Source organism: Microtus pennsylvanicus, chromosome 12, assembly GCF_037038515.1.
Source record: "Microtus pennsylvanicus isolate mMicPen1 chromosome 12, mMicPen1.hap1, whole genome shotgun sequence".
NCBI classification, from domain to species: Eukaryota; Metazoa; Chordata; class Mammalia; order Rodentia; family Cricetidae; genus Microtus; species Microtus pennsylvanicus.
In genome coordinates, this window is record NC_134590.1 from 54,270,189 (window position 1) to 54,292,427 (window position 22,239).

The 22,239-nt window shown below is 44.6% G+C and overlaps 1 protein-coding gene across 1 annotated transcript in view; it reads right to left on the minus strand.

Moving 5' to 3' along the window:
- C1qtnf7 (C1q and TNF related 7) overlaps positions 1 to 18,959 on the minus strand; it is a 96,826-nt gene extending 77,867 nt beyond the window's left edge. Inside the window, exon 1 of the mRNA XM_075943052.1 lies at positions 18,755 to 18,959. Within this exon, the coding sequence (XP_075799167.1) occupies positions 18,755 to 18,767 (13 nt within the window). The 5' untranslated portion in view covers positions 18,768 to 18,959. The remainder of the gene's footprint in view (positions 1 to 18,754) is intronic.
- Between the last annotated feature and the right edge of the window lie 3,280 nt (positions 18,960 to 22,239).

Consider the following 22,239-nt stretch of genomic DNA (forward strand, 5'->3'; position numbering starts at 1 on the left):
GCATGGAAAAGGTGATCTAAACATAAACACAGCCAAGACAAGGTTTTATAACGAGCAGTTGCTAAAGCTGCGATGAAGGCTCTTAGGAACAGTGTCCTAGACCTCTTGGCAGAGGAGCTCATCGGCATCTCAGGGCTTCCGCTCAACACCACTGGTGATTGTGCGTCCTTCGCTACAGTAGGCCATGAGAACGGACTGTATCTAACAGTGTGTTAAGTGTGTCGTTTGTAGATAGGCCTCATGATTCACAGACTCCACAGTTGCCAGATCACCTGTTGGCAATGGTTTAAAAGACTTACGGGCTACTTTTGCCCATAGAAAGGAACTCTCAATGCCTGAATACCTGCTGCAGCCTCAAAGCTCTGGTTACTCAGATTGTTCAAATGGAAGCCACTGCAGGCCTCTTCCAAGGATAGATGATTCCTGTTAGTCCTGCCAGACCTTTGACAGATGAGGCCAAAGCTGAGGTTGTTGGAGCAGAGGACATTGGGACTTCTGGAATGGGGGAGGCACTGCCAGCCTATATCTACCCCTACCTGGACAAGGGTGGGACCGTCACCTGGCCTCTCAGCTTTGTGCACGGTAACCAACCTTTTCTCTTCCTTTGCCTTCAGGGTCTGCTTGCTTGGCCTTACCATGCAGCTGGAGGGTGTTCCTGGGGAAGAGTCATTCTTTGGCAGGGATGGAAGCCTATTCTGGCTAGAGCCCTGGGCCTAGAAATCAGACCCTGTGATGATTGGCCATGAAGAGTTCTCACCCAGGTGCCAGAAACTCTGCCAGGGCTTTTAGAAGTTTGAATGATAACCTGTAAATTATCTTCAATGCTGAAATTTATTTTTCAATTCCACAATTCAGTTTCTTACACTAACATTGTTTTTGACAGTTTAGTTTTGTCTGTAGGTGGGTTTATTGTAGGCATGGGGCTGTGATAGAGCACTTTCTTAGAGGTGTCTGAGACTGGCTTGCTTGGAGGCAGGAAGGGGCTGGGATGTCATGTGCCCCACAATGCCCTACAGAGGTCTATGTAAGGAAGAATCATCCCACTACTCAAAGTTGGTAACATCAATCTGTTTTGACTCATTTCTACCCACTATATCATCAGAGATCCCTTCTCCCTCAGTCTCACATCTAGGGCCAACAACATAGTATAGGCCTGGTACAGAATTAAAACATGAGACCCCGTATTTGAAAAACTACAGAAATCTTTCTTCTTTGTTCCCTGGTCTCTCTCAATCGGTCTAGGTGTTTTCCAATAATTCCATGTGACTCCCCTGTGCATGAGGATTTACGTGAGGATACTGAGTAAGGCAAGTAGCTGGTGACCTCTGAGTTCTCAGGAATCCCACCAGATTCCTTAGCTTTTCCTGCCTGGCTTTGTCCATATTGAGTTCAGATCCTGCTCACTCCTATGTCAACTCCCTGGTTTGAGTAAGATGCTGTTATAGATGCAGGCTCCCTGGACCCTTGTGTTTCTATTGCTGTTCAGAGATGAGCATACTTGCCCAAGGTCATATGGCTAAGAATGAACTCAGGTTCAATTCTTGTCCACTAGCATAGCCTTCTTGAAATTTTATAACCTTTAAGCAGTGTGAAAGAACTTTGAGGCCTAACTAGGATGTTTCCAATCTCTAGAGTGCTGGAATAACAACCTGAATCCAATGGGACCTTGTATGCAGGCATGAGCCGTCAGAGGGTAAGGCAGAATGTCTGCAGAAAGCCGTTCCTCAAGGAGCAGCAGCGTTTGAGTGAGGCTTCACATATTGTTTCTGCACGGGGACCCATAATTTAAAGCTATGTCCTACTGCGTTGGAGGAGAGCTCTCATTTTTTCTTCACTCTGTTTTTCCCTCACCACCATCTCTCTGCTTGCCGAGGCCCACATGTGTGTTGCACGGGGCCTCCTGTATTGCGTGTTCTCCCCTGGAAGACTTTCTGGCATCCACTCAATGTACTGATGACATTTCCACATCAAAGGCCTAGGGGATTTAGACCCTTCAGCAGGAGACACATTAGGCCGAGCTCAGGCCATTGACTCATCGGCAGCACTTCCCTGCACCCAGGGCAGAGAACAGCAGAGCTGACTGGACACCCAGACCCTCACACAGTTCTGACCTCCAGAGAGCTCTGCCATGATGAGGGAAGGCCTCCATCTGGCCGCAGACTGCCGTCCCTCCCCTTTGCACTTCAGTGGCTTCGTCTCCCACACTCTGCTCCCCATATGTCTTTTCCTCACACCAAAACCTTTGATGACTTCCCATTCCCTTCAGAAGAAAGTCAGAATCACCTCTCCTCCATTTCCATCCTTTCCCAATCCAAATCCTTGTCTAATCTCTTGCTTTCATCTTGCTATTTTTCTTCCAGAACATTCCTTTCTGACTAAACAGAGCTACTTGGCCCTCATAGAAGATAGCATGGACAAGCCTCTCCTTCCTTGTTGCTGATGATACGTGGGTTTTCTTGTTCTCTTACAACCCGGTCCACCCTTTTCTTCTGTGACAATCGTGCCTCATTTTCCCTAGTTGCAAAGTGGGTCTTTTTTTATAGATTTATTTATTTATTATATATACTGTATTCTGCACCACACCTCATTACAGATGGTTGTGAGCCACCATGTGGTTGCTGGGAATTGAACTCAGGCCCTTTGGAAGAACAGGCAATGCTCCTAACCTCTGAGCCATCTCTCCAGCCCCCCCAAAGTGGGTCTTGACAGTGACTAAGTGCATGCGTCAGTCTTCCACAAAAACTTCCATCACAACCAACTGTTGACACCTGCTGTCCCGGCTGCCCCGGGCTGTGAATACTGTGATGTATCCTATGAGAGCTTTATAATCGTGGGAGACTTGGGCCTCCAGAGTCAGGGTTTAGAGACTCATCGAACAGTTTCTGTCCTGGTTGTTGTTACCTTCCAAGATGTATTCATCCATGGACTCAAACACATTTTGAACAACTAGAGACATCTGGCTCAATCTCAAGCATATATTGGTTGTGTTGTATATTTTTCCCATCTCCCACAGCTTGTCTTTCGGTAAGAGGGGAATAACAACCAACTGGGCGCTGAACTAGTATTTTCCCCCAGAATTAGCCCCTCGTAGTTGGCAGGAGAGAGGAAAAGTAGGTATTGGCTGACAACTTTTGCAATAAACTGTGGTTTTCTGGACAGCAGCCATGGCCAAATTGCCATAAACTCCCTGGACCAATTTGGTCTGAGACTCGTTTTCTATCTGAGTTGGTTGTATTGATGGGTATGTGACATGTCTTCTTTCAAATTCTCACTAGAATAAATTTTGAAAAAAAAACATGGAAATGTGAACTGAAAAAAATGCTTAGCTAATCTGTGCTTTATTGGACATTTTGGCATTTTTTTTTCTATCTGAACTGAACAGTCAAAGTTATAGCCTTATTAAGATTTATTCTCAAGGAAACTAAATTAATCCTGGAATGAAGCTGCAAGTCAGTTTCCCCCTTTCAAAGTAACATTAAAGTGTTTTCCTTTTTATTAGAGCAATATGAAGTGCCATTTACTCCTTCAAGGGGATCTTGCATCAGCCTTTCTTCTGGGGAGGAAGTGGCATTTTGCTCATTTCTCTCTCATTGCAAAGAAGAACTCCTCCTAATCTCGGCATTGTGCAGACCAAAGGAGAGCATCTCACTGTCATCCAGTATCCAGCTATTTGGAGCGAATGTTATATTTTTATTAGGGTTAATTCTCTTCAGAGTTAATAGACCAGAAATCAAAGCCCCGTGGCTCACAGACACCTGGAGGCATTAGGAGGAGACGGGGGCTTGCAAATGGACACTAATCAGTTTTCAGAGCAATCAAAGGACACAGAGACTGGCTTTCCTCAAGAGGAGATGGCCAAATGAGCTGGCACACATGATGCTTTGGCAGGCAGAAGTCAGCAAGGACTCCTTGTTCAGGGAGTAGAAGGAGCAGATGGCGGAGATGAATGGTGTTTGGCACATTCAGCTCTATCCAACCCCGACTGCCCAAGCTGAGGGAGCAACATTTCCTGATTAGTGACAGTTATGGGCAATTCCTATTCTGGCTGCTCCTCCACCACCATCCTAGGCATCTGTGTCAATGAGAGCAAAGACCCCACACCCCTCCACTTCTCTCTGAAATGATTTGGACCTGAAGAGATGACTACAGACTTGGTGATATCTTCTCCTTCATTCAGAGATTCTTGTGTCTGTCAGATTCTTTAGGGCACAGTTATCATGTTTTTGCAGATTATGAAACGAACACATAGCTTTGTAGGAATGAAGGCTGGGCTTTACATCCAGAGTATCAGGGTCAAAACCAGTGGGCTTGAGAGGGTCATAGCGACCCAGGCTTGCGTCTTAGTTTGGCTTCTACTGACTTCAGGCAAATTCTTGTTCTCAATGAGTTCTGTTGACTCATCTGAATTGTTTTCTTTCTGTGTTAAATGGAGGGTAGGCCTTTTGTGGGAAGCTTGTGATGATAAAGGAGAGGTAATGAAGTGGCTATGCTTGAGCAGTTTCACAAACAGCAATTAAAGAGAAATCTATGATGAGGTGTGAGGTGGGGACCCACGTGGTCAAGAGACTCTGCTACATCTAGTGGATGTAAGCAAACAGCTTCTCACTATTTAAAAAATATCTCGTAAACTTAACGTGATTTGGCTTGATTTACTCTGGCTCAAATATGCTTAGGTCTGACATATTCTAAAAGTCAGTTGCATTCCAAAACCAGATTCTGTTGCTTTTGCTAACTCTTCAAGCCTCCTTCCTTTCTGCCCACCATGCTGGTTAAAGAATTAGACTGTCGATGCTGTAGACATAGAAGTCCCCACACGTGCCTTCCATGACTTCTCTTTCTTCAGCGTTCCTGGAAGGGTCCAGCTGTGGTTAAAGAACAGTCGGTGTCCTCGAGTCAAGGCCTTGGCAACACAACAGCTACACCATTGTCTGTCACGTTCTGTAAGTCGCTGATTCTTCACAAAGACTGCACGCGGAAGTCATGGGGGAGCTCTACAAAACTATACACACCTTGGGTCCACCCTCAGAGCTCTGACGGTTGTGGGGATAGCCTGCACATAAGGGGTTTCTGAGGCTCCCTCTCTATGAGTTAAAGCGCAGCCAGCTTTGAGACCGCCTGAAATGCCCGTATCCTTCAGTGACACAGTATTGTTACCCGCTGCTTGCCAAGGGTTTATCTTATAGTCTGTTCCCAGTGGTGGAGACAGGATTTTAACAGTAGCTATGATTTATTTATACAGCCCCTTTACTGTTTCACCGAAACCCTGCTACTGGTGGTCTCTGTCTGGACTGAGTGTTTGCAGGCCCTTGGCATCTTGTTAAAGAATCGAAGAAGCATACACAATTAATTCGTGCACTATTGAGGGGTTTCAGTCAGAAGTGAAGTGAAAGTACAGACAGAACAAATAGCAAGGGAACTTAAAGCTCAAATATGTACTCAAAGCCTCTGATGACTGCCAGGGGCGTCTTTGTGTGGCTCCAGACGGAAGAGTTAGGGCTGGGGGCAGAATATGGGTGATTTCCATGTTGATTGATAGATTTGCTTTATGTAAGCCATTGGACATGTTTTTCCAAAGATGCATCTAATTTTAATCTTGTGTAATTATGCGTATGTAATCATATGCCAATTTTGCATAGGCCTACGATGGTAAACAGGTTTTTTTTTCCTCCCTAAATGTTTATTTTGAGGATAGAGTTTTCCTTCCTGCACAAGCAGCAGTCTAGGCTGGATTGGCCCACTGCCCTTAGCTTCAAGATCTGTTTTGCTAAGTGTTTTGGGGGGCTCTAGGTTGCCGTGAGTGGTTTGCTCTGGGGAAGGGAGGAATGTAGCTCAAAGCAGGTAGAGTCCCCGGTGGCTAGGGCACTGTCGGGAGAGCAATGTGTGCCTGTGGCTCAAACCAAGTTGTGGATGGGTTGCTAGTCACCCCTGTGCTTACCTGCTGTAGCCATATAGTGAGTCTGATGTATATCCCATCTTCCCATTTTACAAAGAGATGCAAAGTGAAAATGAACTCACCAATGATACCACCTAGAAAATGAAAGCCACCCTTCACGTTGATGGCCTTTTGGCTTAAATACCACTCTCAGTAAAGCTTGCAAGTCCCACTGGAATGAAAAATTCAGCTTGAATGGGTCCTAGAGGAAGACCGATAGACTAGAATCGAGGAAGGATGAAGCTCAGGGTGACCATGGAGGAAAATGGACGAGAATTCAGAAGAACTGCCCTTCCCTCTTTCCTTTATCTGATTCTTCCCTCCTGAAGCCAGCCCCTGCAGCTGGAACCTGCTAACCAGCAGAAGCTGATGAGCCAAGAATTGCAAGTCTCCTTTCCCAACACCATAGCAACAGCATCAACATAAATTGTCCTCGCCAGAAGCTTTGTGTTTACTATAGAGAACAACCGTCTAAACAGGGTTTGCAGGAGGCTTTGACACGGTGACGATCTGGATGTTCAGCAAGAGATTAATAGATTGCTGAAAACAGAACGAAGAAATGGGGAAAAACATGTGCTCCGAAAGCAGGGCTTTGTCGGGGCGAAAGGAGAATTCATTTCCTCTCCTTCGGCCCTTCACCCTCCACACACCAGAGAATACATGCTTGGGCTGCCAGGAAGCGAGATTTCACGCTCAATCATTCTAACTAGACTGGTTCTTTCGGTTCACATATTTTATTTCTTCTCCCTGTCATGGCTTTGATTTTGTGTTTCCATTTCAGTTGTTTATTCTGCACATGTCTTCCCCCGTTGCTTAAAATCACATACAAAAAGACCAACTGGTATTTATGGAATTTTTGCTAAAATCCGGGTCCTGTGCGAGGAACCTCGGTTATCTAGGGACACAGACATTGCAGGAGATAAAAAGCATAAATAAGAATGAAGAGACCAACTTCGGACTAGAGAAGTGCGCGGAGAAGCTGCCTGAAGGAAACGGGGAAAGAGCGGACTTGGAGAGAAAGGAGCCGGAACAGCAAGAGAATGTGGGACAAGAGGGGGAAATGGAAACCAGAGGTTGAAAGGCTGGCAGGGTTCAGAGAAGAGAGCTGGAAGAAAGCCTTGCTGAAGCAGCGGTCTGAGTCAAGGACCTGGTTAAGGGCTAGAAAATGCCAGAAGCAAAGACCTGTATTTTGAGATCTCTATTTTGTTTACAACCATCTTAAGATATTCACCTTTGCAGGGCACGTTCAGGACCTAGGACATTAGCCTAATGAGACCTGCAGGCACCAGGCTCTTAGAAACAATTAGCATTTCCTTTGTTAGTCAACAATCACAGACTCTCAGTATTTACCTCTCAGATAAGGATGTCTCCAGGCCTGATTTCCATCAGACCTGACACCCCCATTGCCCCTAGCCCGGATGCTATATAACAGCTTCTGAGGAATAATAAACTGCGGTTTGATCAGAAATACTGTCTTGCCCTCATTTCTCGTGTCTCTTGTGCCTTTCATTCTTCTTCCTCCTCTAGGTTTACCAGGGACCACCATTCGTATCCCGCTGGCCGGGATAAGAAAGGAGGGAGATGAAGGTGCGGTTGAGTCACCACAGAAGAACGAATGGTCATGAACACTGGAATTACCACGAGTAGATGATCATCGTTGTCTGTCTCTGCGGGAGTGGGCAGTGAATTCACATGTATCCCGTTGAGTTGCAAGACAAAGGGTGTGAAAATACAGCTCCATCGGCCAACAGATTATATACTCATTTATGTAGCTGCTGCTTTTGACTGATGTGAGGCTTTGGGTCTCACAGGGGCAGATGTGTAGTGTGAACTTTATAACGGTGTTGCGAAATAGAAAGGGAGTTTGTGGGCTACTGGCGCTTTCCTGTTGCATGAGTGTACCCTGCGCCATCTTCTGTAGCTGGGAACATCTGCATATGTGATATGCTGAATCAGGGCACGCTGCTGAGTGGCAGATGCTCCTGGGATTTCCCACAGGAAAACAGTTTTAAAATATTTCTATATGGTTGCCAGTTGAGCCATATGAAAGTTCTGTTTCTGTAGGTCAAACATGTTACAATTACTTGTGCGTATGTGCATTCGTGTGTATTTGTTTCTCAGTGTGTCTTTGTGCGCATGTGTGTGGGGCCATGCGTGTTGTTCCTCAGGAGCTACCCACCTTGCATTCTGAAACAGATTGTTCCGCTGGTCTGAAACTCACTCACCTACTAGGCTAGCCTGACAGGCCAATGCGCCCAAGGATCTGCTTCAGTTACCTTCTTCGGCTGGTTTACAAGCATTTGCCACCACGTCTGTTTTTTCCTGTGAGTTGTGGAATTGGACTCAGGTTCTCATGCTTGCTCATCAAGCACTTTGCTGAATGAGCCATCTCCCCTGCCCAGGAAAATTTTATTAAGAAATTTAGACACAAAGGTTTCATTAAACATTAATACCAGAGGAGATGCTTAGTCTTCCCGCAACTTGATATGCCATGCTTTATTGACACCCATGGGAGGCCTGCCCCTTTCTGAATAGACACAGAGGAGCTGATTAAAGGAGGAGACAGAGAGGAGGGGAGGGAGAGATGGGAGGAGAGGAGGGAGGGGAAAATGTGGTTAGGATATAAATTAAATAAGTAAATTTAAAAAAATAATAAAAGACATGAACATCTGGCTCTTAGGCCATATTTTCCTTGGACATCATCCCCAGAGCACGTGGATTGTGCCTGCTTCAGTTAGAGCCTGCAGTCCTCACTCTCTGGGGTCTTCCCAGTACATGTGCATTTGTGTGTGGTTACTGCTTGTTTACTCTTGTAGATCTATGCCTATGACTGCTGACTCAAGGTACTGTCCAGAAATATGCTAGTGTCTTATTTATAGTGTATTTTTTTGAGAAATGGTTATATTTTCTTTCATAGACAGAAGCATCAGGGAAGGTGTGTTGAACTGTATATGCAAATAGCAAACACGAATTATCCCAAATCAGACACACATATGCCCCATTCTTTATGGAGATTAACAGTCTAAAACCCACTCTGAAATCTCACAGAGCACTGGTCTGTTTATATTATGGGTTTTCAAAACTATACATACATATTTTTAATAATGTTTAATTCATGCATTAGGTACAGTAAGAGATGAAGAGGATTTATAGCAATCAACAATGTAGAACAATTAAATTGTAATAAAAGTTTGCACTTTGGGATCAGTATTAAGTAAACTAGGATTACTTGGAGTTATACACTGTGAAGTGAGAACACTCAGTTTGACCGCTGGAAAGGCTACTAAATGACTAGCAGGTGGGTAATATATACAGAGTGGATACTCTGGACAAGGACCAATCGGCGTTCCAGGAAGGGAGAGTACAAAATTCCGTGAGGTTTTACATACATCTGAATGGTTTATAAATTAAAACCTAAGAATCACGCACTTATGGAAGTTTCCATGATTGCTGAATGGGGCTGGTCTTCAATGAAGCCATAGAAAGTGAGACAGACTGTGGATAAAAGCGATATGACATGATGACAGCTAGCCAAGGCTAGCCCCCCTAGAATGTGCTTGTCATTTTGCCCTCACAACAGCATGGAAGTACAGTCAGCTTGGCTGAAATTGTCTTCCTTGACATCTTTACACTCACACCAGTCTCTTCTCTGCATCCCTGGTGTGCTTGTTTTCCTCTTGCTTGTATTTTGTTTGTATTCATTAAATTAAATGCTAATTTGTCCAAAGAGAATATATGAACCATAGCAAGGGGGCTAAGGTGAAATGATCAAGCTTGTCTAAAGAACGAGGCTCCCCCAGTAACTCATTTGTGGTTTACCTTCCAGTCTGCACACTTTTTCTTGCATCGTGGGCCAGGGGGATAGGTAGATATTGGCTCCATTTTCAAGGAGGAACAGTGGCTCAGCTGGGTCAAATGACTTACACAGCATCACAGAGCAAGGGAAAGTCAGTGCTGAGGCTGCCATACCAAAAGATCATAACCCCAGATTCTTAATTTATGATTAATTATTAGTTAATTAGAAACGAAAAAACCAATTCGAATATGGATGAAAGCAAGGTTTGTTAGAACCATTTTAAGAAACAGAATGTTTTAGTTGAATTTTTTACTGGCGGTCTTGTTGGTGTAAATTTAGCATTAATAGAAGAAGGACCTTTGTGTCACAGAGCTTAACAGCTCCCCTGGACTGTAGGTGCCAGACAATAACCTAAGTGGTGGTTAGGGTCACCGCAAGAAACATCTGGCTTTCCATGTAATCTTGCTCTTTTTTTCTAGCTCAAAATCAGGGATGAGATTCCTTTGTTTTTCCCAGGGGAAAGCCTTCAGGTATCCTCTGTTCTTCAGGAGTTAGAGACCGAGGGTTTGATTTGGTGTGTATACTGATTATCAATCTGACAGGATCTGAGGTCACCTCCGGATAAGCATAGAGGGACTCTTGTGAGGAATGCTCTTGGTTAGGATAACTAAGTTCAGAAGACACACTCCTAAAGTAGGCCCCATTCTCTGGACTTGGGTCCTGAACTGAGCAAAAGAGAGGAAGCTCTCTGGGCATAAGCAATCATGACTGTCCCCTTCCCAACGGCAGATACAACAGGAGCTGCTGCTTCAAGCTCTCGCTGTCTTGGCTTCCCAGCTGTGACTGCCTGTAAGACTAAAGAAACTCCTCCTCCTTAAGTTGTTTTTATCAGGATACTGGTGTCATAGTAACAGGAAAAATGGGATCTATGATGGGAGAGTGGAGGTCTTGGAACCTGGGGTCAGGCCTGCATTCCATGTCAAGGGAGAACACACATACATCCTTAGTAAGCCACAAAGCACAGGGAGACATTCTTTCCATAGAGACACTGGAGTGGTGGGAAAGACAGGCAGAGGAGAGAGGACTTTCCCTTGCTGTGTAAGAAGGCAGAGTAGGGACAGTCTTAAGTAAAATGGCAGATTCTGATAAAATGACCTTTCTAATCATTTGGGCAGTTTCACAGAAGGGGTAATTTTACTAGGCATCAGAATTTGTTTCTGCTGCTATTAAAGCTTAAAGTCTGTATCTTGGATGGAGTTTAAAAGTCCATTCGGATAGCATTAACTCTTGACTGCAGGGGCACTGAGTATTCCAGGACCTCGTAGGTAAATTCCTTTAAGAAACAAGGGCTTTACATTCTATCTTCAGACTACATTGGGATCATATGACCCTGCAGTTCTTTGGGTTGATAGGATTCGTTAACGGAAGTGGACTTGGATTCCTCAGACCCCAGTTAGTCAAGGGCCGCTTTAGGGACAGAGAGCTGGCTACTCAAAAGTCTGGGATTTCTAGAGGAGAGTGGAAGGCAGGGAGGTGACAAGTTGAGTGCTCAAGGGAGAGATGCTTAAAGCTCCCGCTGCAATACCCTTTGTTCTATGCCAGGATGCAAGTGACGAACACTAACTTCTGTAGCCTGGGGAGTCTCAGACCAAAAAGCCCTTATCTAGGAAGGGCCGTGACAGTGATTGGTCTTATTTGAGAAATCAGCATGTCATGAGTGCATCCACGCAAGGGAACTCACCACAAGGAAGCCCTGTGCTAAGGGCATCGGTACACTCAAGACCTGGAGTCCCCATGACTAATTCCTCCCATTAAGCTCCGCCTCCCAATACTGTTGCATGGAATTTCAGTTTCCAGTCCCTACGGTTGGGAAACACACTGCAAACATAGCCTTCCCTAAACCCACACCCAGAAGCACGCTCTTTATTGTAGAGGGAACAAAGAAAGAGCAGTGATTCTGGAAGGTGATTACTTAATGCCTCTGTAAACAAGTTCATGCCAGACCAGGTTAATGTTAAACTAGAGTTCAGAATGGAATGAAATAGAAATCACTTCATAAAGTCTTATACAAATAAATTAATATAGAAAAACCACAACACTCTAAAAAAAGAAAAGTGCCCTAATTTAAGAGGATAAGCTGTTTGGAGGATGTTGGCCATTAGCAAGCAAATAGTGTCTTAATGACTGCTCTTGAGTTTTGTCTGAGACCATCTGGCAGCAATGTGTTTAAGGACGACAGGATCAGCCCTGGCTTTGCGTTGCTGGTAGGATGCAGAGGCTCAGAACTGCATCAGTTGGTGCTGCTCTGTAGTTAGTTGTTCGTGAGTTGGGGGTCGCTTTCTTCTCCTGAGTCAGAGGCAGACGAGAGAGGAATGGACGAGAGTTTGCATTGGACAATATCCTTTACCTTGTTGCCTTCTTTTCAACAGGACTGGATCCTCCGTCTGCCACCACACAGGTGAACTACGAGGCTGGGTAATATGCTGCTTTGGGTGCATCTTACCAAATAAAACATAAGCTCCATAGTGACAGAAGATCTCCGCTGAACATGTGTTTTAAGGACTGGAGAGATGGCTCAGTGGTTAGGAACACTGACTGTTTTCTAGAGTATTGGGGTTCCATTTCTAGCACCCACATAGCAGCTTACAACTATCTGAAACTCCAACAACAGGGGACCAATGACCTCTTTTGGTTCCTGAGGCCCTAGGCATGTACTTGGTGCACAGACATACAACCGGGTAATACATTTATACATATAAAACAAAATAATAATCATTCCATCTTAATTGGAGGTAGTTACCTAGGTATTTCTTGAGACAGTTATAACATGCGTGCAAACGCCTACTCCATGGGCTGGAGAGATGACTCACTTGGTAATATGCCTGCCATGCAAACACCAAGACCTGAGTTCAACATCCAGTACCCATCCCTGCTTTAAAATCTGGAAATGAGGCTGAGTGAGCACTGTGGTATGACCTTGTAATCCCAAAGCTGAAGAGGCTGAAGTGGATCGTTGGGGCTTAGTGGCCCCTTAGTCTAGTCTACTTTCACAGACAAACAAAAGGTGAGTGTCTCCTGAGGAACAATTTCCACATTGTCTGGCTTCCATATGCGTATGCACATGGATGCAAACAACACACACACACACACACACACACATATGTGCACGTGCACATGTATGCTACCTAAAGGTCCTTAGGCAACTTTCTCTTGTCTAAAAACAAGGGTACTGTGGTCACCGTAGGTGCACAGTGCTGGCAATGTAGCAGGCGCATAACTAAAGGAGACTGCTAATATGAACATACTAGATACTTCTTTTGGTAGAAGCTTGTAACTTCGGAGAATTTGCTTTGTTAATTAGTGGGGTGCACATTTCCTGGGTGGTTATTTTCTACCTCGCAGGAAGACAATGGAACATCCTGGGCTGTTCATTTCTGTGCTGTTTGCCATCTCCACCCCGTGTTTCAAGGGTGTTGGCGGACCCTATGTACCTCCTTGTTTCAGGAAAAGGGAAAATTCTGCCTTTCTTTTTAGAGAGTTCCAGTTTCACAAGGACAACACCAAGCAATATTCCAAGCTGCAAAGGGAAAAGCCCATGTGTCTCCAACCCCATACAGAGAACTCCAGACAACTGAGTAAAGCTGGGAACCTGGGAGCAAGAGAGGTGGTCCTCCCCAGGGAAGGGCACACCACTTAGTGTTCAGTGCCAGATGGTCAGCCTTGAAACATAATACAAATAATGTATTATGGTATATAAACACAACAGGTTGGCCTTAGGAACATACAAATACATATACTCATACAACAACAGTTAATGAAAAAAGAGGTCATGAATTTGAAGGAGAGTGAGGAGCAGATGGGGGAACTTGGAGGGAGGAAAGGGAAAGGAAAATATGTAATTAAAATCTCAACACCAAGATAAAAAAGACAAAAAAAAAATCATTACAAAGAGATTCCCAGCTTCCATGTATTTGTGTGGGAGGGGAAAATGAAGGGCTTTCGTGAGACATTTTCCCAGACCTGGCAGACGGGTTAAAGAATCTATGAGAAATCAATATGTCTATCCAGCACGACTCATATCTCAGAGGCCACAGCTGCCTAGTAACGCTCAGATACTGGGCTCTGCAATCTTTTCAGGGATCCCCAGTACATAGCCAGGGTTTGGACATGTAATTGAAACAGAGAAGAGAGAAGAGCTGGTGTAACAGGTGTGATGGCGGATCTCCTGGGACCACTGTCTGATCCTGGTGCCATAGGTGGTAGAGCCGGCAGCACCAGTAATTCCTGCAGCTCAAGCCCTGCTGGCGTGGATTCTTGGAATCGGATTTCAGTTGAATTAAAGAAAGTACAGGAATGCGACACTTCTTGCAGCCCTCTGCTCCTTTGTAAGGCATTGGGGAATCAAGGGGAATTAACTCCTGATCCCTGAATGCCATCACCTGGGTTGTCGCAGAGGCTCATAAAGCACCCCTGTGGGTATTCCCATTCAAAATACTCCGAGAATGTGGTGCAAGCTGCTGTCAGAGTTCTCAGACACAGGGGAGTTTATTTTTGCAAAAGGCAGACAGCCAGGAAGAGGGACTTAAGTTCCTCCGGAAGGGATATATGAACTGAACACCCCCCTCCCCATCATTGCGTGCCAATACCATTATTGTGTAATTGCTTTAGCTGTAAACTCATAAAACTTTTGTAGACCCAAAGGTTGTTTTGGAAATGTGCCTGCTTGATATGAGCTAAGAGTCTGGAACCCAGTGATCGAACAGGGAACAGTATAGTTAATGATTTCCATAAAAGCGCTTAGAATGGTATCTTCCTGAATACAGACTGGGAGGGCTCTCCTGGGTCAGCCAGCCCTTCCCACACTCCTGGTCCACCACCCTGGAATTGCGCAGGAGGCCAACATGGGATGTGGATCTGGTGAGGTCGGAGGGTTGCTATCTCAAAGACCAGGTCTCGACTGTGTAGATGGGGCCATGTGAACTCCTCCCCATAACTTCTGCAGCAGGTTAGCGCCTCGCAGCATCTCGCCTGGACACACCTAGCCTTCCAGCATGGTTCTCTCTCTGCTCTCATCACGTTACTTCTTGTTTGCAATCATTTAATGGTTATTCCAGAAAAGACACCAAACTTTGCATCATGGCATTCAAGGCTTTTGGGGTTACATCTTCCTAGGTGGTGCTCCCCGCGGCTGCACTTTGTTCTGTCAGGGCTGCTCTCTTGCCGCCCCTCCGTTCTCTCCTGTACTCAGTCTGTCCTCTCTGCCTGGAGTGCCCCACCCACGAGTCCTCACTCGTAAGGATCCTGTGACATGTCACCTAATTTGAGGACTCTTTCCTGGCCAGGGCCAAGGCATCAGATGTACTTCAGCTTGAGATTTCCCCCTCCAGCACTTAGGCTCGGAAAGAGGAGGGGATTTTCTGAGTTTCTCTGCCTCCGTTTTCTCCCGTGAGGAACAAGTCTCCTGCTTCCACCTGTGGGCTGTAGGTTAGGACCGGGCTAGCCCTATTGGGAAGGATGGAGCAGGATTCTCTGCACACACCAGTAATTAAGGAACGGGGCTTACTATTCTGACTATTCGGGTCTTCTTTTTAGAAGTTTCATTTAATTGGAGTCTCTCTTACATTTCATGTTACAATTATTGAGTTTTGCATTTCGGATCTCTAGTACACATTTTATTTCCTCTCTTGAGAAGTCCCCGAAAGTGAGATAGCAGTTTCTGCTGACTTAGCACCCACACTCAGCTCCATTGGGTTCTCTGCCCGTAGGTAAAAACGGACTTTTCCAGTCTTTAGTCACTGACAGCATTTTTAGTTTTTTAGTTTTCTGCCCCTTTTCCATCTAAAAAAGTTGAAAATGGATTTTATAACTCAAGTTTCTTGGACCCTCTGAGAATCTCAGTTGGGTTTCCAGAGCGGGCGGTTTGTGAAGCGGCCAGCGGGAATTGGTACATTTCTAGTAAGTCTTGGGAAACCTCATGCAACTTAAGGACACTTGTTCTCAGCTCACTAGCTTTTCAACAGGCATCCATTTTTTTTTCTTAAAAAAAAACAAGCTTCTTGGTCTAATGACTTTGGAAAGCATTAAGTCTTCATTAGGAGCCACTCACGGAGAGCCAGAGGACTCACTAACCAGGGAAAGGAGCAGAGGTCCTGCAGCAAAAGCAGCTCCGAATTGCTGACGACAGCTGACATTGCTCCGAGACAGGCCCGCGCACAGACCCTCTAAGGCAATCCCCCAGAATGCCCCCAGAAAACAGATACATTGCTATTCTCATCTAACCAGTGAAAACCCTGACATTTGAAAGGGTCCAAGTTCATACACCGGGGTGAGGGCTGAGATTGATGTCAGCCATCTACAAAGTTGGAACCAAATGCCCTGTTCCACATTCCCCAAGTCGCCTAACTAAGCAATATATTGAACTATCATCTGACTAGTAGCCATGAAGCCAGTTACTTGGAACTTGCTTTGGGAAGCAGTGTAAAATATTTCCCTGTTGGAGAGCTGGGGTGACCTTTTTGCCTCTGTGCTGGGGCGCCCATCCTTTGGTTTTCTTGTGGTAAGGGGCTCAGCCTCCGAAGTCCATTTCAAAGGCTCCTCCATAGGGATCTCTCTCTGACTGAAGCCGACTGTGGTACAAGGCATTTCTTGGTGGTCTCATTGTCTGCACTGCTGCTGACCGTGACATTGCCTTTAAAGCACATTGCTAAAGTGCCCGGCACACAGTGTGACCTCTGGAAAGACTTGCTGAACAAGATGGAGTTCTTCTTCTAGCCCTTGGACCTTTGACCCCTAAGCATGACTTGTCAAGTCTAGACAACTGACTTGAGACCCATTCTATAGCCTACAAACTTGGGTAAGCCTGGCTCACACAGAAGTAGGTCAGACAGGTAGCCACAGTCTCCTGGCAGTTCAATAGTTAACATTCTCTTCTCCCCATTCCTGGAAGAGTCTGTTTCTTTCTCCTAGATTCTGTAGCAAGGACACATTTAGGTCTCCTTGGGTATCTCTCATCAAGACCCTTTGGGAGACAGCTCTGACTGGTTGCTTCTAAGGCACTGTCCATGTTTCAATACTCGGCGCACGTGACTAAGCCCTGGATGAGTCAGCTGGCTTAGGGATTTTTGTTAGCTACCCTTATTGTCTTTGATTTCCTCTTCACGGTGTATGTGTGTGTGTGTGTGTGAGTGTAGGAGGGGGAAGGGGAGTGTGGTGTGTGTGTGTGCATGTGTGCATGCATGCATGCTCCTTGGGCTCTGGGGTGGGGCCTGGCAAGTTTGACTTCCAGAGATGCCGCCAGCCTCTGTGGGAGCCTGTGATGGGAAACCACGTCATGCCATACTGCGCAGTTTTAGGCCGCACCCATCCCCAGGGCCCACTCAGGCGCCATGCAAGCGCTGGCCATCCAGCTCTCTCGCTGCCTGCGATGAAGTCATGGGTGGGGTACTGGAGACCCCCTCCAGATAGGGTGGGGGCTTCCTCTACTGTCCAGGGGTGGGCCCGAAGGACTGGAAAAGGGGGAGATAGGTTTGCTTGTCTGATCTCCTGCTCCCTAGAAGTGGTCTGTAGGTTAATGTGGATAGCACAGAGGGAGAAAAAGAAATTAGGGACAATATGGAATGGAGAAACCTATGGATTGGCAGTCACGGGCTACTTGCTCCATTAGCAGTTTTGGGTCTAGGGACGTAGCTAACAAATAGTTCTTCTTGACCACCTTGCCAGGAGCTAATAGAGACTCCTCCTTGCTTTTATACAGTAATGCCTTTACTCCGTTCTTAATCAACAAGACCTCAAGGCAAGGGAAGCCAGAGCAATTCTTATTATGTAACTAGACTTTGACACAGAAGGGGAAAAAATAACAAGAAGGTAGAGGCTTTCTCAGCTGGAGACAGTGACTGCGGCAGTAGCTCCCATTTTCTCCCAGGCCTAACTGCCTTGATTGCTATGATTTCTACACCGGGGAGAGGATCTTGCAGATGGAGGTTACCTAACCTCCTTGGGTTCTAACCACGTAAGCTCAACCAAACCCACAGTTTTCTAACCTCTGCCTGAGAACACACACACACATGCACACGCACACACACACACACACACACACACACACACACACACACACGTGTGTGTGTGCTCATGGAACGACGAGTTCTGCTAAAACTCTTAGCCTGCAAGATCCATCTTCTGATCTCAGTGAATATCTAGGGTGCGGTGGGGATTGCACCTGGAATTCTGCCTTGGAAAAACAGGAGCTCGCTGATAACAGAGTGTTTCTCCAGGAAACAGAAAGGCGCACAGAATGTTCACAAACCTCCACCCCAAGATGCTTCTCAAAAGACCAACACATAGAAAAAAAACCAAAATAGCAAAACAAAAAGAAAGAGCTATCCGAAGGCACAACAGGCAAGTCAGTTACTCTGTGCAGATAACGACACCATCAGCCGGCTATGACTTAAGCTCACAATGTCATGCCATGTTCAACTGTTTTTGTTTTATTTTTCTCCTCCAGGGAGATAAAGTTAATATTAGTAATATATTCTTAGGTTCTTACATGAAACAGTCAAATGGTTTCCTTAACTGTACAGAAAGTAGTCCATAAGCAGTAAGTCACAGGAACCACGACTGAGAGACATTTTAGAATGTTACCACAGTCTAGGAAGTTTCCCGAGTTCCAAGACTCTCAGCTCTAGGAGCAAATTGCGCATAAACAGATATTGAGATCTTGGCTATGCATTAGCCCACTGCCCACTGGACAGTCAATGCTCAAAATTTGGGGGTTTCAGAGAACCCCTCCCACCTTTTTTAGAGAAACAGCATTTTCATGCAAAGACGCCTGCCACACCAAGCGGAGTAGAGAGTCGGAGAGACACTGCTGCTGAGACTCCCCAGCCTCTGATTTACCATTTGTTGACACTCTCTCCGCATGTCCCCTCATCTCCTTACAAGTAGCTGTCTGTGGTTCTTCCTGCAAATATTTTGATAAAGTCCAAACAGAAGAGGAAAAGAGAAAAGCTGTAATAAAAAGCATAGCTTACCTCTCCTGGGCATTGCTGGGTTCAGACTTCTCCCCCAAACATGAAACTTCTGTGCTTTGGTTCTCCCATGAAGTTAGAAATCATTAACGAGTATTCAGAGCAGAAATGCGTTTACTACAGGAGCTGCTCCACAACGATGCAGAGAAGTGCGGTGGTGAAAAGCAGAGGATGTGTGCGGAGCGCGGCGCTCATGCTGTCGGATGAAGTTCTGCAACCGTCTTTCTCAGTTTAAACAGCCTCCCACTCCTTCTCCCAGGCACTTGCCAACTTCTATAATTTAAAGCAACTGCGATCCTTCCCATAATACTCACATTTCAAAGAGTTTGCTATATACACTCGTTAGTCATGAGGAGGAGCAGGCAAGGTTCTTCTGCAAACCCCAGATGGAGGCAGATGCAGAGCGAAGGTCTCAGGTATCCGGAGGATTTTTCTATCCCGCAGCCATGGCTGTTAGCACCATGTGGATTCATATCGCTGTAGCCTTTAGAGTGGGATCTAGAGACCGCCTGGCATCACTTCCCCGATACAACAAAAGCACTCGGGAAAGTTTACACAGCAAACTTAGGAAAGGGGGCTGATGCAGTGGGATCACGTCCCCGTGTCACTTTTACTAACAGGATTGTTTCTCTGTGACTTGCCCTTAATTGTCGCACGCAGTGTTTTCATGAAACAGGGAAATGTTTAAGATGATGTTCTTTACATTGGTCTTGTTTAAGCATCATTCCACATGTGTAACATAAATCTAGAAAGGACAAGTGCTTTGCAAATTATGTCTATTCAATTGAATAAATCTTCTAACATTTTAGCCTGCAATCAGAATAAATCTTCTGGCATTTTAATTGGCGAATGTGTTGTGCATTTTATTATTCATTTCTCCCCACTGTCACACACACACACACACACACACACACACACACACACACGGGAATTAAAATTATAGCCAAATTTTAAAGCACTGTTTAAATGTTGATTTAAAAATATTTTATGGTATGCATCAAAATAATTCTTCTTAGTGCCTAAGTAGCCTGTGCTCAGTAAATACTGAATGGAGTAATGCTTATGTTTGTATCAATCAACAGTTTTGTCAACTTTGATCTACAAGCACAATCCCCTTCAAAATGATCAATAGGTCACAGTGTGTAGAAATTAAAATAGGTCAATGCATGGCTTTGACAGACAATGAATCACTGTGCAATAGAACCCCTTCAATGAATAGAAAACATCACATAACAAATCAACCATTCAAGAACGATCAGAAACATCGACATGGACACTTTCCATCAAGTATGCTCTCTGCACAGATATAGGCAAAAAAGTCCTGGGATAGAACATCATTATTTCAAAGGCTATCAATCCTTCCCTTGTATTTTAGAGTTCATTCAAATAAGTATTACACAGTAGGCAGCATTTAAAATATTTTATAATATATAAATAATAAGTACAAACAGAAATGTAAGTTTTCTATGCTGAGAATCAGAGGAATGATGGGGTCTCCTTTGCTTGGGTTTCTGCCGAGGAGTGGTCTCCAGGCATGGTGCACAATGTGGGGAACTTAACTCACATGCTGGAGCCACATTCCCTGTAGCCCTCAATATGCTGCCTTATTAAAAAGTATAAATATAAAAGTGTAAATGCAAATGCTTCGAAACAATGTATTTGCACATATGCTTAATATAAAGCAGTTATTTGATAAATATTAGTCAGGTGCCTTTCTGTGTATGAGGAATTTAGTAAGTCCTCTTACGATGTTTACCACAGAAGCCAACACGACCATCCTGATCAATGCCAAAATTGGTGATAGACATGGATGATGTTCTATCACAACTTTAACTCAGTCTCATTAGATGGGGATAGATGAGAGTGAGGGACTGGATACAGGGATGGAAAGGCAACAATCCATGTCCTGAAGTGGCAAAGCCTTTGGTGATCTTGATAACAACAGTAACTTGGAAGGCAATGTATGCTAAATAGCTTTATGGTTCTAGAAGAAAGAGATGGGGGAAGACACATGTTATGTGGCAGGCCACTGTTGGCTGCAGTTGGCAAGGTGTTCCGAGGATGAGACCATGGGAAAGACATGTGTACGTTATAAACCCCAATGAAAGGAGAAGGGAAGAGCGTTCAGGGACCCTATTTTATGATTTGAAGGAGTCTACCAATATCTTGATGGGCTAAAATGCCTGTTATAAAATTATATTGCTGTATACTCAGCAATGTCTTTCAAAAGTGGAAACAACCTCTTCTACTGACAAGATGTGAGGTGCAGGCTTATGTGAGGGTACACACCCCAATACGCACCTCTCTGGTCAAGAGAAAAACTGGAATGGGGGGGAATATCAGGAGGAAGTGATGTTTGCAGCAGAGAGCCATGCACATAAGAATTTCCCAGTTGGCAGATTCAAGACTCTCTTTGGCTCATGAATGATCAGGGCCCATACTAGCTGCTTGGATAAACTAGGTATCAGTAATTGCGGCCTCCGATTTCACCCTGTTGTGAATGAGAATTTTTATGGTAGTTATACTATTGCTGCTGTAACTTTTGTATGGTGTGTGTGTGTGTGTGTGTGTGTGAGAGAGAGAGAGAGAGAGAGAGAGACAGAGACAGAAAGAGACAGAGAGACAGAGAGAGACACAGAGAGACAGAGAGAAAGAAAGAAAGAGATGGAGAGAGAGAAAGAGGTGGGAAAGAATTTGCTGATTTTGTTTATAGACTTTTGTTTAAGTGTCTAGATTTCTAGATGAAGACATGGATCAAACAAAATGTATGGAGAGAATTTGATATGCAGGAAGTAAGACCTTTGATCTAAATACAGTCATCAGTCAAAATTCTAGACATATTTAATATATATACATATATGAGGTTGGAGAAAAATATATAACTATGAAGCCATTACCACAATCTAGTAACAAACAATAATAATAAATAGTCATTTTTCAAAAGTTTTTTCTTGTCTAATCTATCATCTATTATATATTATTAGCTATCTATTATGTATATTTTTTATATCCATTTTTATGTCTATCATCTATCTATCTCTCTGTCATCTATCTATCTATCTATCTATCTATCTATCTATCTATCTATCATCTATCTATCTATCTATCATCTATCTATCTTTAATTTCATTAATTCATTTTATTCTCTTAACAGTCCTGCAAGGGAACGCTAATATAATCCTTCTATGGTTGGACAACTTGAAGCACAGAGAGGCCAAGTGACTAGCTCATGGTCACAAACCTAGGAATTTGCACCAAAAGTGTCTGCTTTAACCAGTCCGTCCAAACTCTTGTGTGTTGCTGAGAAGTTTTCTCCAGGGCAAGTGACGAGAACTTTCCTAGGCCATCCATTTCCTTAGCCTGATTGCTGGTAGATATTTATGATAAGTTCTGAAAACTTTTCTAAAACACTGCAGGTTGTTTTCAATTGGAAAGCCCACCTGCTCCTCTCTGAATGGAATTAGAATGTTCAGATTGCTTCCTTGTAT